The sequence below is a fragment of the Trichoplusia ni genome, chromosome 19, assembly GCF_003590095.1.
Source record: "Trichoplusia ni isolate ovarian cell line Hi5 chromosome 19, tn1, whole genome shotgun sequence".
NCBI lineage: Eukaryota > Metazoa > Arthropoda > Insecta > Lepidoptera > Noctuidae > Trichoplusia > Trichoplusia ni.
Window position 1 is genome coordinate 2,394,248 of NC_039496.1, and position 17,545 is coordinate 2,411,792.

At 34.9% G+C, this 17,545-nt stretch overlaps 1 protein-coding gene across 1 annotated transcript; it reads right to left on the bottom strand.

Annotated features, from left to right (window-relative positions):
• Positions 1 to 5,330: 5,330 nt before the first annotated feature.
• On the bottom strand, positions 5,331 to 8,562 carry LOC113503496 (acyl-CoA Delta(11) desaturase-like). The gene is made up of 5 exons (XM_026885504.1): positions 8,144 to 8,562; positions 7,600 to 7,730; positions 6,932 to 7,137; positions 6,445 to 6,630; positions 5,331 to 5,772 (listed from the first exon to the last, which is right to left on the bottom strand). The coding sequence occupies exons 1-5, from the start codon at positions 8,355 to 8,357 to the stop codon at positions 5,487 to 5,489; spliced, it is 1,023 nt and encodes a 340-aa protein (XP_026741305.1). The 5' UTR covers positions 8,358 to 8,562; the 3' UTR covers positions 5,331 to 5,486.
• Between the last annotated feature and the right edge of the window lie 8,983 nt (positions 8,563 to 17,545).

Below are 17,545 nucleotides of genomic sequence, written 5' to 3' on the forward strand. Positions count from 1 at the left end.
CTATTTTTGATTCTCTTTGAGAAAGACAGTCATCAGGGGTAGTCACACTTTGAAAGAAACTGTTACTAAAAATAAACGTTTATTTCAAAACATAAAATTGATTAATAAATAAAAATACTAAATAAAAGACAACCTAATCAGCTCTCTAAACATCTGTTTGGTCCACGTTCTAAAATTTTATAGTGAATCGGGTCTGGCTGCGGCCCAACGCGACTCTTTTCTCTATGCAAGGTCCAAACACGGCCGTATTGCGGTACTAGTGTTTTGAAATAACTGTCTTTCAACCGCCAACCGTAGTCCCAACTACAGGCTTCAGCAAAATAATATCTCTGTTCTGGAGTTGACGATTTACATCTGGTTTCCAAATACACCTTTCTTCCAAAATCTGGCTTGCCTTTGAAGAGTAATTTACGTTGTTTCGGAGGAATTGGACGCATAACGGGCTCAATGGTGAGGTCTGTATCAGGTTTTACAAGTCTAGGATCTTCTTTAGGGTCGCCTAGACCGACGTCAACGATGGAGTGACCTCTTCTCAAATCAGATACTCTAGGTATATGAACGCCATCAGGAGAAACCTTCAGTCTCCTGTTTCTTGCGCCGGACTTGTAGTCTGCCTCTACACTACTTATGCCTAATAAAACAGCTTCCTTCATAACATCTGATTCATAATAACCTTTTTCCTTTCCATGGAAAGAGGAAGCTTCATCCAATTTTTTTGCATGAACAGTATTCCATAAACGACGCAGTCGATCGGTTTTCTCATATGTTTCGACGAGAAATTTTATTACTTCAGGATTATTTATGTCTAACAGAGGCATAGTATCTACTAAAAATAAAAATTATACAAAATAACAAAAGGAAAACAAAATATTGTTTAAGTAATAAATGTCTTCGCCTAAAATGGCTGGTGTTACAAAAGATCTGACATTGACATTTTATAAATTACAAGGTTGTATCCAAAGACATTATATTATACTCTATGTTTTATCAGTAGGTAAAGTCATGTGATAAGCTGTGCTTAGTTTAGTACTCAATGAAAAAGTGTCAAAATGTCCAATATTATCTCCTTGGATCAATAAACATTAAACTTCAGTAGTTTTTCTTAGTTTAGGTTTCAGGGCTTTTCCTATCTCGTCCGGTCTAATTAGACCAAAAAAAAATATTTATTGAACATTATAAATACGCTTTGGTGAAATCTCTTGACATTACGTCACGGCCCAAGGCTCAAACAAAACTGTCAATCCTAATGTTCAAACATATGCAATTTTTTGGAAATTATTAATACCCGAGTTTACAACACATAATATATCAATTTCAATACCCGAATAAATTTATAATCACCATGGCGTCGCGTAAAATGACAGACCCTCATTTGATAGCATACTTAACGGAGAACTATGAAAATGAGAAGTGGTTACGTATGCATTGGGTCGAACAACACATGGAAGAATTGAATCGAGCGGCTATATTGGATAGAGAACTGACTAACTATACGCCGACAGATATAAAAAAAGCAGTCATAGCTGCATGCATGCCTTCCTTGAGTAACTGTGCTGCTTTGGGCGCTGCTTTTAAAAGAACAGCTCCTATAAAAGACAGGCGTTTGGTAAAAGTAGGTGATATTAAGGAATGCGATCCCACTATGAAACCCATAACAGATAAACAACGGGCAGCCTTGTTCATAAGTAAAAAAGAGTATCTGAAATTGCGATACAAAGTCCCTCCTCACAAGAAGTATAATTACATCGAGACTGTGAATATGGGGTATGGATGGAATTTAGAAGAGAGATTTAAGTTGAAGCTTCCAGAATATGGTAAAGTAATGAAACTGCAACGTATGAAAGCCATTGGGCCGCAACCAGACCCAATACATTACAAAGAATGCCCCAAAACTTTTTGTAACAATATTTAAGCTATATTTAATTGTTTATATTCTAAGGTCTACATTAGTTTAAAGAAGAAAGTTTAGTTTTATATTAATTTATTTGAATAGTTCGTTAATTATGTAATTTGTAATTATTTTAAGTTCTTAATAATAATATATTGTTACTACTACTTCGTGGATTGTTATTTTAGTAGAATAACATTACATAAACGCTTTCTTATTATTCTATTAATTCAAGAAGTTTATGAGAAGAGAGAGAATATGTACATACATATTAAATTACATGTAAATACATAAATTACATATTTTCATCAAAACCAATCATTCCGATTTTCACGAAAGCGAAAAGTCGAAACATTTAGCTCCTGTTGAAAAAATTACACTCAATCTTAATTTAATTATGGATCACCGACTTTGGTCCAAAATCAAAGTTTATTTGTTCACATTAGGATACAAGTTACATTGGACAGCACCTTGGTTTCTCCTACCTTCACCGCTTTCTAAGCGCTTTAGTCGTGGTGGGGAATCTAGTCGCCTGGTTGGTTTGTTTTAGTGTACCTAGCATTGGTTCAAGCTTCAGGTTAAAAATTAAGAGCGTTTCTGCCTTCAGTCTATTTTTTTGTGGACGTGACCCACCCAATCCCATTTTAGCCTGGCAGCCTTTTTACCGACGTCATAATGCCAATTTTGGAACGCAGCGTGGTTCGGAATTCGGTCTTGCAACTTAACACTAAGAATGCTGCGTTCCATAGCTCTTTGGCAAACTCCAAGGCAGAAGTTCTGCAAATCGGTCAGCGTTCAGGTAGAACCGTAGGTTAGGATGTAGTTGCTGACTCTGTGTTTGCATAGCCATTGGTTTGGCAAGCCGCGAGTGTAAGAGACGAAAACGCTAATCCTCTCTCGCTCCTTACTTTTTTCCGGATGGGAAATCATCAAAATCCTCAATCAGTGCTTTGTGTTGAACCGAAGGGAGTGTCAGAGTTTTACTGACTAAAACCTACCCATGTTCTTTCTTTTGCCCTTTATCTACCGGCGCCGTGGTAACCCTTTCGGACAATCCTGCGATTTACTTTCTCTCTTCTACCTTTACTGTTACCTACAGTGTGCACAATTGTTATCAATTTTAAGATCTTTTTACATTGTGGAACGCTTATAAAGTATTGAGTTAAATGGAGGTTCAAATACAATACTCTGTTACACTATGAGCATACTAATACGTCAAGACACAAAGGAAACTGTCATTCCTGTTACGGTTTATAAGATTTCAATTTACTGAATTATTTTTTGTTACAATGGCTTCGCGTAATATGAATGACCCTAATTACATATCGTATTTGGCTGAAAACTATGAAAAAGAGAAATGGCTCCGTATGCATTGGGTTGAAGAACACATGGATGAATTAAATAGAGCGACTGTATTGGATAGAGCAATGACTAACTACACTACGGCGGATATAAGAAGAGCTCTCATTACAGCATGCATGCCTTCCTTAGGTAGGTATGCTGCTGTGGGCGCTGCTTTCAAAAGAACAGCACCTCTTAAAGACAGTGCTTTGGTAAAAATAGGCGAAATTAAGGAATGCGAACCCGACATGAAGCCCATAACAGAAGAAGAACGGGCAGTTTTGTTAGAAAGTAAGGAAGACTATCTGAAATTACGTTACAAAGATCCTCCTCATAAGAAATATAATTTTGCCCAGACTGTGAATATGGGCTATGGATGGAATTTAGATAAAAAACGGTTGCGGGCTCCAGTACACGGCAGAGTACTTAAAATGGGACGTATGAAAGGCATTGGGCCGCAGCCAGACCCAGTACATTACACAGAATGCGCTACAACCTTTTGTACCAATGTTTAGGTTATATTTAATTGTATTTATATTTTAAGATCTACAGTAGTTTAAAGAAAAAACGTGTAGTTTTATTTTACATTTATTTGAATAGTTCATTAATTATGTAATTTGTAATTATTTTAAGTTCTTAATATATTGTTACTCACTACATCGTCTATTATTTGTTAAAAACACTATCATATAAAATATTGTGAGGATATTTTTTTGGAGGCCGTTGATAGCCGGCAAGAGGATCCTGAGTCTTAATTAGAAAAACCAAATTCAGCGAAAAATACATGTTTAGTAGTTGGATAACAAAGTACTACGACTAAGTTAACGATATAGCAAGATTCCATAATTTTAGAAAGAACGAACGTTCTTTCTCACATTCTGATAATATTGAAGAATTGTACAAAAAATTGTTGATGATAACATTCCAATTTAAATCATCTACAAGATTTCGAAAAAGTAAAATCTTTGCTTTCATTTATAACTTTTATGATTTTTTGTTGCTTTGATTCAAAATATTGGTACACGATAATAAAAATATATTCTTTTTGAAATTCGCAATTCACATTACGTCTTTTGGAAAAAGATGTCCACATTGATCTGTCAGACTAGGTATTCGGAAAGTTTATCAGAATTTTTGTCTTGGGTCTTTTTTTGGTTGATTGTCAGATTCTCCTATTAACCTGTTAATGTCGCCAGCAACTGAGCATAAATTTTGATTAATATTGAATTATTAACTATATAACAATACTTCTTTCTCCTACCTTTTTAGGTAGTTGTTAACCATTCTCAAAAAAATGGAGTTCAAATAAAGTATCGAGTATTATCATCGGAGGTTATAATCTTGGTACATTCACTTCATATTCTCTTTGGTACACTCTATAGACATCTCATTGCGCCATTACGTGAAGAAATATCAACTGTCAAACCGTTTACGTTACGTTCATGTTACAGTTACGAATAAATTTATCACCATGACGTCGCGTAATATGACCGACCCTACATTAATACCATTTATAGCTCAAAACTTGGAAAAAGAAAAATGGCTTCGTATGCATTGGGTTGAAGAACACATGGATGAATTGAATCGAGCGACTCAAATGAATAGAGAACCAACAAACTATACGTCGACTGATATTAAGAGAGCACTCATAACTGCATGCATGCCATCTTTAGCTAGGTGTGCTGTTGAAGGAGCTGTTAACAAGAGGACAGTAAGCGTAAAAGACATTGATTTATTAAATTTGGATAAAAAAACCAAAGAAAGCGAACCCACTATGAAGCCTCTAACAGATGAAGAACGGGCAGCTTTGTACGAAAGTAAAGAGGCATATCTGAAGTTACGTCATAGACTGCCGCCTTATAAGAAGTATAATTACCTTGAGTGTGTGAATTGGGAACACGGATGGAATTTAGTAGATAGCGAAATTAGGTTGCGGGGTCCAGCACATGGAAACATATACCATCTGCAAAGGATGGAAGGCATTGGACCAGAGCCGGACCCAGTATATTACCAGGATTTCACGGATGCCTATACTATCTGTAACGACGTTTAATTTACCCATACTCTAAGTTTTACATTAGTTTAAAGAAGAAACAAGTAGTTTAATTTTAATTTCCTTTTAATTGTTTATTAATTAAGTAATATGTTACTATTTTAAGTTCTTAATACATTGTCGACTACTTCGTCGACTTTCTGTTTAAAATACAATAAAAACGACAGTATTTTAATTTATCGTTTAATCTTGAGTGGTGCCTTTTCATCCAGCCGATCTCTCGCTTAGTTTATTTTCGGATAGTGGGAAATGTACTGGTGTTCCATCACCTAATCTGTCAGCCATGGAGTTGATAACATCTGCGCTAGCTTCCCTTAGGTCATAAGCCAAGCCAATTTTCTCGAAGAATCGGATAAAGGCGGTGGCGAAATTAAACATGTCGAAATGTTCTGCTGCTTTGTAGTCAAAAGGAAAGGCGTGGTGGTAGTTATGCCAGCCTTCACCAAGAGTACATGTTGCCACGAAGCGGTTTTCGGCAGGGACTATGTTTCTGCAAAAAGTAAAACAATGTTACTTCTCCATATAAAAACAAGACCAAAGGATGAATGTCGTCGTTTAAGAAATACGTTTGAAGTGATCTAAGCTTGTATAAAACTTGATTCGAATATCTAAGTGTTAAAATTAAGAGCAGGTAGTTAATAAGTTGGTAACAAAAGATTGAAGAGAAAGGAAGTTTGTAATTTTAACAGAAATTGTGAATTGTGAAACAATATTATGGTTAGATTATGGTTTCGAAATAAGTAGATGCTTTATAAATTTTCAAGTTTGGTAATAAAAAGTTTCGGTCTTCCATTGTAAAATGTTACATGAGTTCAATTAGCTTTAACCGTTATATATAAACAGTGAGTTAATTTGGCTTCATAGATAACTAAGTAGTTGAAGACACCTCGCCAAATCCACTAAGCGCGCCGTCTCGCGGGTTCAATCTCCACGTAGAACAAGCGTTTGTGTGATGCATGAATGCTTGTCCTGAGTCTGGATGATAGTCATGTGACATGAATGTTTGAGAAAACGCAACGATAAAGTTCGATCCAACAAACTATCCAGGATATTCAATTTATTGCCACATGAATTTTGATAAAAATGTTTTTTGAGTATTTTCAACTTTGAAGTACCTATAAATAAAAATCCTGATTTTGTAGCATGTATTTTAAATGCTTACTTGTTATAAGGCTTGTATCCGTAGGCATGGGCCAGACTGTTGACAGTGAGTTCACTGTGGAACATTCCGAGAAATCTGATAAAGCATTGCCACGCTACAGCACACTTCCAGTCCTCATTCCAAAGTACAACACCGATCGCCGTCGGCAGGACGTAGCAGAAAACGAGTTTGAGCATGTTGAAGTTCCTAGAAAAAATTGCATTGAAAAAAGCATTCGAAAAGAAGTTTATAAAGATACGTCGAAAGCAGGCATCGAGCCTATTGAATAGGTTGTCGCTTTTATTTAATTCAGCGTATTTTCCGTGCATTTTTTGAACATATAAAGTTTTTATTTTTAGTATGCTGTTTTCCAGGCACTTCCAAAACGTTACAATATTGACTCAAGGAGCACTCCATATTTCAGAATCTTTTATCGTTAAGGTTAATCGACATTAAACTCTCAGTAATATCTTTATTTTCAGGTCACATAATTTAGAACATATTATACCTTTCATAAAACTGTATAAGAGGATCGTTTTCAATATCGCTCATGTCCATTTGCTTGCCGCGGAGAATAACTTCACTGTTCTTCTTCATCATCAACCAGCCTATGTGCGAGAAGAATAAACCTCGGTTCGCGTTGTGAGGATCTGCATCTGTATCGCTGTATTTGTGATGGACTCTGTGGTCACGAACCCAATGGAGAAGAGAGTTCTAGGAACGAAAAGTGATGTTCGTTAAGATCCTTTTGTTACTAAGACGACTAAGGAATATAATCCTTGAAATATTTAATTTTCCTGAAAAGGAGACCGTTTTGTGTTTTTGAAAAGGCGGGGTAATCCTTTTGGACGACCATCAGGGCACGGAACTGGTAGTGTCAGACTCTTCCTGTCTAAACCTGAAACGCGATGCCACGTCATCCTTACTTGTGTGTCGGTGTATGGCAAAGCATGGCTCCTACACCCTTCATACACTTGGTAAGGAGACTTACCACAACGTAGAGCGGCCTCTTGGTTTATTCTTATGCAATTTTAAAAGGAAGAGGAGCGGTGTTTCTAGACCATCAATGGGTATTACGGTGTGACGATTTAATAAACATTTCCTTAGTGCAGTTTCAGATTCTTAACCACAACAACAATAGATGTATGTTAAACATTAAAATAAAAGCTAATTTACCTGGCCTGCACTCGAGAAGCATAATAGCAGGAATAGTTTGAGTGGAGTCGTTGCTTTATAAGATTTGTGAGTCCAAAGCCGGTGTGCGCCCCCAGTAATACCGAATCCAGATGCTACATACATAATGAACGCTGCAAACATAATTAGTTGTTTAATTAAATTGTTGGGACGCTGTTAAAATTGCATATTGAGTTACAACAGCAAATTGTGTACATTTTTAGGTCAGCAGGCGTTTGTTTTGGTAAATATTCCATATTCCTGAATTACGATTTTAAAATGTAACATTATCGTTTTGAAACAAAATTTTGTAAATATTGCTAGTAGATATGATAGTTTTCTATCGAGTGAATATGGTAAATAAATAAAATATGAACTCGTAAATTAATTATCGTTGGCAGGATTATATTATGCTCCGAATATTTAGCCATTGTTTAACGCAGAAATTAATTTTTCATATCCTCGAATCATTGTAGATTAGAGTCCAACCAAACTTCCCCCCAACACAAAACTCAGAAATACACTTCTATATTTCTAAATTACTTACCAAAAACAAGAGTCTGCCATTTCGCTGGGAGCGCGTAGTGATAACACCAATACACAGCTAACACATGATAAAGCGTAATAAAAATAAAACTCGTCCACTTAATCTCATTTTTGAATCCTAAACTCTTTTCGAAATTCTGAACTAATTCACTTAAAGTTAAGCCTCGTTGTGTTTTTTTACTCTCCATAGTTTTTTCTTCCGGTACCGTCTCCATCGGATGTTCGACGACTATTGACACTATCGGAAAAGGAACTTATGTAATCTTTTGTATTGAACCGTGTTGCAATGTAAACAGTAGAATTAATCGAAATAGTATGTAAGTAGGTGCTAACCAATTTACATGTATCATATATAGACAAATGGAATTAGGAATCAGTGAGCAATACTTGCAGTATGATAAACCTTAATCGGTCAAATAAGATTTGATTGGGATATTTGCTCTCCTTCGTTGTGGGTGCGTCGTGTGTGGGAGTACTAAATGTTGTCTGAACAGCGAGCTGAGTGCTATAAGTTAATTATTATTTTTAAACCCCGACGCAAAAAAGGGGTATTAAGGTGCAAGTTTGTCTGTTTGTCTCTCTATATGTGGCATCATAGCTCCCGAACTGATTGAGCGATTGCATTTCATTATAAAAGTGAGTGACGTATGTAAACGAGAAGTGGAAGTTTTTATCAAACTTAATTTTTTTTTGTACGACGTCAGGCACCATGATTTGTCCCGCACGATACGATAAGACTTGTAATCCACAATTTTTTGTCACGGTTTAGCTGCAACATTTTAATAATGTGTGACCATCACGATGTAATGATTCAAGTTTTGAACACTAAGTATTTAAGTTCTAAGGGAAGGTAAATGAGTAAACATGTGTTTAAGATATAGGTGTGCTACATAGACGTGAAATGAAAATTGATAACATTACCATTTCAACTCATGGTAACCTGTATCATGTATCAAATATATAATTAAATTATTTACCTGTAACATTAACAGAGACATTTACGAATTGAACACTAAAAACCGATGTTAATGTTGTTCGCCGTGTTTGCACGTTGTAATATCGGGATGAAAATCCTCATGTTTGTTAATGGAGACTGTAATTTAAATAACAATGTTAGGTTTTGTATGCAATACAAAATGTAAACTGTATTACGAATCAGAGCTGTTTAAATTCTAACTTTATTAGTGTAATCTCGTGTCTGAGTGAGTTCATATTAATTGTAACTAGAACTTAATTCTCTTTTGCTACTTATTTGCAATGTAGGCAACTTAATTAAAAGATAGGTCGAATTATATATTTTTAAACCCCGACGTAAAAAGATGGGTTATAAGTCTGACGCGTCTATCCGTCCGTCTGTGGTGTCGTAGCTCCGAAAGAGTTAAAGAAATTTAATTAAAGTTAGTTTTGTATCAAACGTGGAACAGGCATGTTCAGTGCGCAACCTTTGACCATGGTCTACAATAGCCTTGCAGTCTCTGTAACAGTTTATATGATTTCATAAAAGGTTTTACTTGGATAACATTCCCTTGATAAACTTTAAAAAAGAAACACAAAGCACCACCTCTGACATTTTGTGTATCAGCATCGGAGCAGGATCATATGAAAGGTTATCCTATGGGGAACAGACCCGTGGCAGTGCACGAACTATTTCATCGTGTCCAAAAAAATTGGACAAACAACCAACTAACTTCTATAATTCATATACAGAACACCAGTTGTCCATCGGACTCAAGTATTAATGAGTTTAAAACTAATTACCATTCAATAGTTCATTGTCTTCAAGCATTCTTATTAAGAAACACAACTCTTCTAAATGTAAATATATCCGGTATTAGTAAGTATTTGGGTTAGTTACAATTTTCATTTCGTAATCGAATGCGTATTTCGTTTTAAAGGGCTCTGATTTTTAATTACTCAAACACTAAGTTAATTGTCTTTGTGTCGCAAGGGTTTTTACAGACATTTGAATCCTACGTACCAAGACACCCAGATAACGTGTTAGAAATGAAGTATGTAGTCGACTAGTTGTTCCCTTGGATTTGTGTGGATCAGGGGCCTTGGCTCCTAAACTAAGATTTGATGTATTTTTGAGTCTTTCTACGTTGCGAAATACACTGTTTAGGTTCCATACTTGTAGCAGTCTTACTTAGATAGGTACGCTAGCAATACTTACAAACATTTCTGAAATGTACTAAGTTGCCATTAGTTTTTTTGTATTTTAGGTAACTAAAATACAAACAAAGAAAACTACGTTCATGATAAAAAAAATAGGTATTTATGAGATTTGAATAAATTTAAAATGCAATTTTTATTCAATATTATGATGCAATTCGGAGTTTTTTAGAACCACAGCTCTGTTGCGAACGCGGTCCGAGCCTTGTTACAATGGTGAGGGGTGCGGGCGGCGGCGTTTTTGTCATTTTTAAGAGTATATTTCAGATTTATCTTGTTTCATTTTTCTTCGTACTTATTATCTTAGTTGCTGATAAAAAAAAAATCGCACCTAAGGGTATTATTTTACGTCGTATACATGAATTGGGCTGCTTTTTTAAGACGACTAAAAAATTACCGTGTATAAAATATTTTTGTGAATCATAGTTATATATCAAGTTGCTGATCCGTCGAGGAACATGGTCATATCTTGTCCGGTATGCGGGGCGCTCATGACAAGAAATTGCATGATAAAAATACATAGGTTTGGGCGGCGAAAGCTTGGTACACCTGTGTAAAACTAGTAGGACCATTATGCGTCATGTACATTGTACAGGCTATACTTACTTAAAATAAATAGTGCTGTTGAATGATTCATTGCCTGTATTTAGGTTTATAGGTAAGTTGTTTTATTAGATAAACGTATGTAGTTTGGTAAATTGGAATAGTGGTAATCAATTCAATACTAATCATAAGCTTGATATCGACTATTATTGCCTCTATAACATAAATGAATTTGACATCAGCCTTAGCTTGCTTCAGTTTCTTTAAGGTTTCAATAAGTCTCAATTCATTTTCCACGCATTTTCACAAAAACCCCTTCTTTTTAAGAAAAGTGGACACGTTGTTATTAATATTTATTGGTTTCTTATTAATATTTATAGCTTCATATCAATTAGAGATCCAGGGCAGTCGTTTACGCCTTTAACCTCCTCTGTCCACAGCTAACAAAATATTTCTACAATCACTACGCTCTAATGTATGAAATTAACATTTCTTTGCGATAAGTCACGTGAATTTGACCTGTCATTTCCATACATTCTAGTGACCTTTACGTTTGTAGCCATGTCACATGTATTTTAGTTTCAAACTTGTCAACAGATATGTACACTTAGGCATTGATGACAAACATATGTTCGGTTGTGTATAATATCCACATTTTTTTGGAACTAAAATACAGGGCCACCTTCCGTGTGAATCCTGTGGCCCACCTTGTTTCCGCTAGTGATACGTATGGTGTTATTTAGATCCAATAAAGGCACTACAGTTCCAAAGCAAATAATTCCTTTTAACTTTTTAAATCTTGCTCGTTCACCTGATTTAGAGTGAGCTTTACAACACTTAATACTTTGTTATATTTTTATTATTATTTTTGTTTCTATTATTTTAAGAAATTTCCTTTGAGCACATTTTTCCTTTGTGAAAAAAATGCTTTAATTTCCTGCTCCTATCTGAAATGTAAAAGTGAGGTTACCGGCTGTTCTTTTGGAATTAATGAATAATAATTAAAACTTTGTCGTTTTTTATTGTTTTAGGAGGCCCTCGAAATTGTTTTTTTCATTGATTTAATATTTTTAGCAGGGCTTTATAAGGCAGAACTTTTTTTTGTAACTTTAGAAGTTATGTTTGATCAGATCAATTAGAGCCTGCAGCTGTATTGGGAAATTAACATAAATATAAGTTGCATAAAATCAAAAATGTTTTTTCACTCTTACTTACGCTCTTCATAACACAAGTTCTCGGAATCCATCATCCCGATATTATTAGTAATACAGTAGGTATGAACAAATGTATATATGTTTATTCCGTGTTTGTGGAGGTGTAGCGAGGGATTATACATATAGTAGTGCATTAAATTAATGAGAGATTTATAAATAAGTTTGCTGCCGTCTCGTTTAAAGTTAGGTACATTTTGTAGTTTAGTCCAGTCAAAATATACCAAATAATAGTTTATTAAGTAAATGAATATAGGTATATCATATAATATTTAGTTTATTATCATTGGTTTACGCAAAACCGATATATACCGCAAAATCGATAGCCGAAATTAAATTGTGGTTTAATACTTTACGTTACTGCCCCAGTTCAAACTTGACTTTTTCCATTGCTTATAATGAGTCTACTTTAATTCAATTTAATTCTCATTTCGCCTCGTTATCGGAAACAGCGTCTTATAGTTTTAATTTACCACTATATCTATGTAAAACAAGTGCAGTTGGTGGCGATATATGGCGATAGCGGCGTCTCCCATACACAGCTCCAATCCATCGTCATCATCGTCCAATCCTTTTCCCAACTATGTTGGGGTCGACTTTCAGTCTAACCGGATTCAACTAAGTACCAGTGTTTCACAAGGAGCGACTGCCGATCTGACCTCCTCAAACCAGTTACCTGGGCAACGCGATACCCGTAGCTGTATGACTTTCTAGATTCTGACTACCTGTAACGGCTGTCAAAGATGTATGAATAAGGGAAGGCACTCACAATATAACGTGCTTTCTGAAACAGGGAGGAACTCGTTATGACAAAAATGGTCAGCCATCTACGGACCAAGCGCGTCAAGCGCAGCTTATCCTGTGATCGATCCACTTATGCAGTTATGGCTTAGCCACGAGCTACTACACAGCTGCAATATTTTTATTGAAGAGATGATAGCAGGTCACTACAGGGTCTTAAAGTAGTATTATTATCGTTGAGGAAGCGTGGCAGCGCAATACTCTGCTTAGAGCGTTATCTCTCTTCGTAACACGTGGTGGTAGGCCCCAAGGCCCTGATTCTGCTATTACAATCAAATGGCCGATGAATGAATGGCAAGTCGATTTTAAACTAGGTATTTCTATTCTCTAAAACATATTGTCAACATTGGAAATTCATTGGATGGTGAGTGTTTCGATCTGTACTGAATTTTCAATTATTGTTTTTAAGTTTTTAAAAAGTGCTTAGAACAATTCGACAAGTGCCAGTTAAATCCAATTCCCATTCATTCATCGGCCATTGTAAATAGCAGAATTAGGGCCCTGATCTCATACATAAACGATTGATCAGCCAATTATCTGCTGCTTTTGGCTGTGATTAGCCTTGCAACACAAATGTGTCATTGTGAGCGGGTTAGTCTGGTTTATTTATACTTTTCGCGATAGACTTATGATTATGTATCTATGTACAATGTGCATGTCATGCATTGTTTATTCACACCGTCTTTTGTTTATATGTTAACCAGTCACATTTTGCAGAGTAATTGCATTTGGAAATAGTACAGTTGTATTTATTTATTTATTATTATCATTTACTAGCAACCTCAACCACTTGGCTATTAGTTAGTAGTTACAGAGTGGATCTATTAAGAATAGCCGAGAGGTTAAGGTGACCACGTGGCATGTCGCCGGTTCGATCCGAGCGTAGACCATGCGAACGCCAATGATGCTTTTTCTGAGTCTGGGTGAAATGTGCGTGTGACTTGAATGTTTGTGACAAACCCCGCGACAAAAGGATTAAATTCCTTCATGTGGAAGATATATTTAAATAAATATTTCGAAAATTAATAAACATAAGGACATAATTCACTATATAAACAAATAAGAAAAGATTATCTAAGGGCTAGACATGACTTTAGAAAAAAGACGTTTGAAATTTATAATCGCGTATATAATATTCACGCACAAATATAAACATTATTGAATATTTAACAACGTTTTAATTAAAAAAAACAGTCGGAAAAGATTTGAAAATCTGATATTTAACAACCAATAAGTGCTGTTCAGTAATTCACGATCGTTCATTACCATGCGAGGCTCACAAATCACATTAATTTCACAATTTTGTTATAATTATCAAGTATTATGTGGGCGAAACAAAATTACCTGGAAACTAATTAGCCTTATATTTGCATTTCAAATATAACTGTGTTTGTAGGGAAGTAATTATGTAGTAGTGCACTAAGTTAATGAGAGATATATTTACGATTTAGGACTGTAGTGTTATCTTGTGGTAAATAAGGTTTATAGTTGAAACTGGTCTGAGAAAGTGCAAGGCAGTTGTTTATCTACACGTTCTTTTTCTACACTTATGTGTTTCTACACACACATGTTTATTATAAGACCATATTAGTTAGGGGTCGTTTATGCATTTCCAAATAAATTATAAATATATTCCAAATAGATTAGATTTACATTTTCGCTTGATAACCTTAGTTAGAAATGGCAACAATTACACTCATTCGAATAATTTAAATAATACGAAATAGTTCTTTGAACATCCGCTCTTCAAACATTTACCGACTAAGAAGACGAAACCTGGGTTAATGGTATTAAGAATAATAAGATGTGAGTTATGAGCATGTTTTGATTATAAAATACCAGTCAAGTGAAAACGTCGACGTACGAATAACTTAAAAAAAAGAAACACTACCGTCAGATTTGTGACCGTACTAATCTATGCTTGCTGTTTTTTTTCCGCATTACGGTTCAAAAGATACAGCCGGAGGATAGACAGCGATGCCTGATCAATAGGGTTACTTATTAACATATTAATTCGGGACCCCTTAAAAGAAAGGGTTCCGTTTTAACCCATTGGATCCGAAACCCAAAAAAAAAGAATTTGGAAGAATAATGCAAAATACATCCTATGTATGCAGTGAGATATTTCAGCATTTTATAGTTCCTCAATAAAACGCGTTATAACTTACACGTTCGCGTATATCGATAGCCATTTGTAAAGTTTCAAAACTACTAACGTTACTTCACACAATTTTACAACATATGGGATGAAAACTAACACGGTATTACAGCTGTTCCAAACCTTAGAGTTTGGATGCTATGATATTTAATTTAACGAGTCTGTCTACTTTTACTTTGGATGGAATTTACTTAATTATTAAAATTATCATAACCGTTGTGTGAAAGCAGTTTTTATATGTGTGCCTTTTACACAATAAAAATTGGTTTCAATGGAATTATCGAATATACGCAACGTTAAATTAAAAAAAATAAAATTGAATACGTTCTTGTTTTAAATCTTTTAAACTAAGAACACATACATATTTTTTTAAAACACAAAGCTTCATGAACAAAGAAGTTTTTACATAAACAGTACTGTGAGTAAATTAATTAGCGTGATATATTATGACAGCTGTCCCGAGTTTCTTGAGACTGACGATAATGAAATATTGTGATGAAAGTTTTGTTGAATTATAAAAGGTGAATGACCTGACAAGACTGCACGTTACAAGCAAACAGTACAACTTAGCTCAAAGCGAAAAGAGATAACAAATCACCGAGAAATTGTAGGAACTAGTTACAGTTTAGTGTTTACCTTCAATACATCTGAACAATAACTCCATTTTATTGATTCAAATAAAGACTTGCTTACTAAGAGTTTCATATAAAGTTTGTCCAATATAAATGCGAGCTCAGATCGTAAATGTATCGCTGTTACAGTTGGAAGGTGTTTTTATATTTTGACATAAAACACACGTGCTTCACAACCCTTGTAGCGAAACTCCACAAAGCACTTTGCTTGTAACAAAGAATTTCAAAGGCTATTGATACAAACGCCATATTCAATCTGGGGGTATATTACTACCCAAAATAGATTTTTTACCATTGTGGAAGCGAGACAAACCTATACACGTTGTAGAGCATTGTCTCTTTCTCCCAACATTGAAAATATTGCTTTAAGGCTGTTGCTAGCTGAACGGATTAAACGGGTCGACGTTTTTGTTTTTAAATAAAAACTTTTCCGAGTGTAAAATTCTTTGTAACGAACATAAGGGTTGCCTTTGTGAAAATTATAAAAGTTTAGTGTTTTTCGACTTTATTAGGATCCTTTAAAGTTTGAACAATTAAAAGTAGAACCTTGACTGTTTTTAATAAATAATTATCACTTTTAGAGTAGGAGCTTGGTGATTACTACAGCAAACCTTCTCTTTCTCGTTCTCACTGTATGGGCAAAGGCTCTAGTCCAGCAGTGGGACATGTCCATTTAAGCAACTTTGATGTGCACAAATATTTAGAGTTAACTTTAAAATTTAAACAACACGCCACGTTTTAAATTAATTAGACAACCCATTTTCAGGGGGCCTGCCACAACGTCTCAAATTAATGACTTACGGGTGTGAAAGAGAGATGTTTGCTCTACGCCGTGTATTGCTCTGTCAAGCTTCCGCAACCATAATAATTATTTTAGCATTACTTTAAGACAAGTTGATGACCAATATGTGCAAGAATATAATTATAATCAAATTAACTAAACTCTTGTATACTCTATCTTAACCACTTGTGTCCATTGTCTTAAAGAGATTAAAATTAAAAACAGAGTCCATATTTGAATTAAGAATTCTTTTACTGTCTCGTTACTGAAAAAAAAACTCAGAGTAAAGACAAAAAGATGTTAATGTGTGAGTGTTTAAAAATAAACAATACTCTTGTGAAAGCCTTTTACGATCTTTATTTGCATAAATAATAAAACCTTCTTAACGTTACGGTTGACGCTCACGAACAATATAATATTTGATCTCGTTTTGTTCTTGAAATTAAAATTTAATGCTGGTAATAATAGTCTCGAGGATATACATATAAAGTAATGTAATTATGTACTTAAAGTTTGTAAGCAGAAACTATTATTTTTATTTAACCGTAGGGTAATAAAGGAATCAAATTGCTAAGGCTCCACTGTGCGTCTGTCTGTCCATTCATCAATAGCCTGTCTCTCAAAAATAGTGAAAGTTAGACTAAACTGAAATTTTTACAGCACTTTTGCTTACGCTATAAAAAACAAATACTTAAAAACAACACCGAGATCAGGCAAAAGTTGTTCCGGTCAATTTGATAGTAGGTGACCAACAAATTCACTCGCCACCCAACCGACCGTCTGTCCGATTCGGATTCAGCTGTTTTTGTAGAGCAGAATTCCTGAAATATTGTGCCCGTGAATTGAATAACTGGAGGATGGTTTTAGTTAGATAAATCTTGACTGTCAGATCTTGACTTTGGACAGTTGTTCAGTCATCACAATTCTGACTACTAGAACAACTGTGGGTTACAGTTATTAAAATGGGCTATGGAGGTCAGAGGAAATACGCCATTCATTTAAATTCGGTAAGACTGAAATATTACATTACTAAAAGATTAGATTATTAAAAGATTAGCCTGAAAAAAAACTAGAAGTTATCTATTTTATATAAATGGAATATAGA

Bases quoted from the DNA above. Each gene is read 5' to 3' on its own strand.
- LOC113503496 (XM_026885504.1), bottom strand. From the start codon at position 8,357: ATGGAGACGGTACCGGAAGAAAAAACTATGGAGAGTAAAAAAACACAA. The intron at 7,138-7,599 runs GTAAATTAGCTT...TTTCGTTCCTAG, and splicing joins GCTTCTCGAGTGCAGGCCAG to AACTCTCTTCTCCATTGGGT. The intron at 5,773-6,444 runs GTAAGCATTTAA...TACTTTTTGCAG, and splicing joins GGATACAAGCCTTATAACAA to AAACATAGTCCCTGCCGAAA.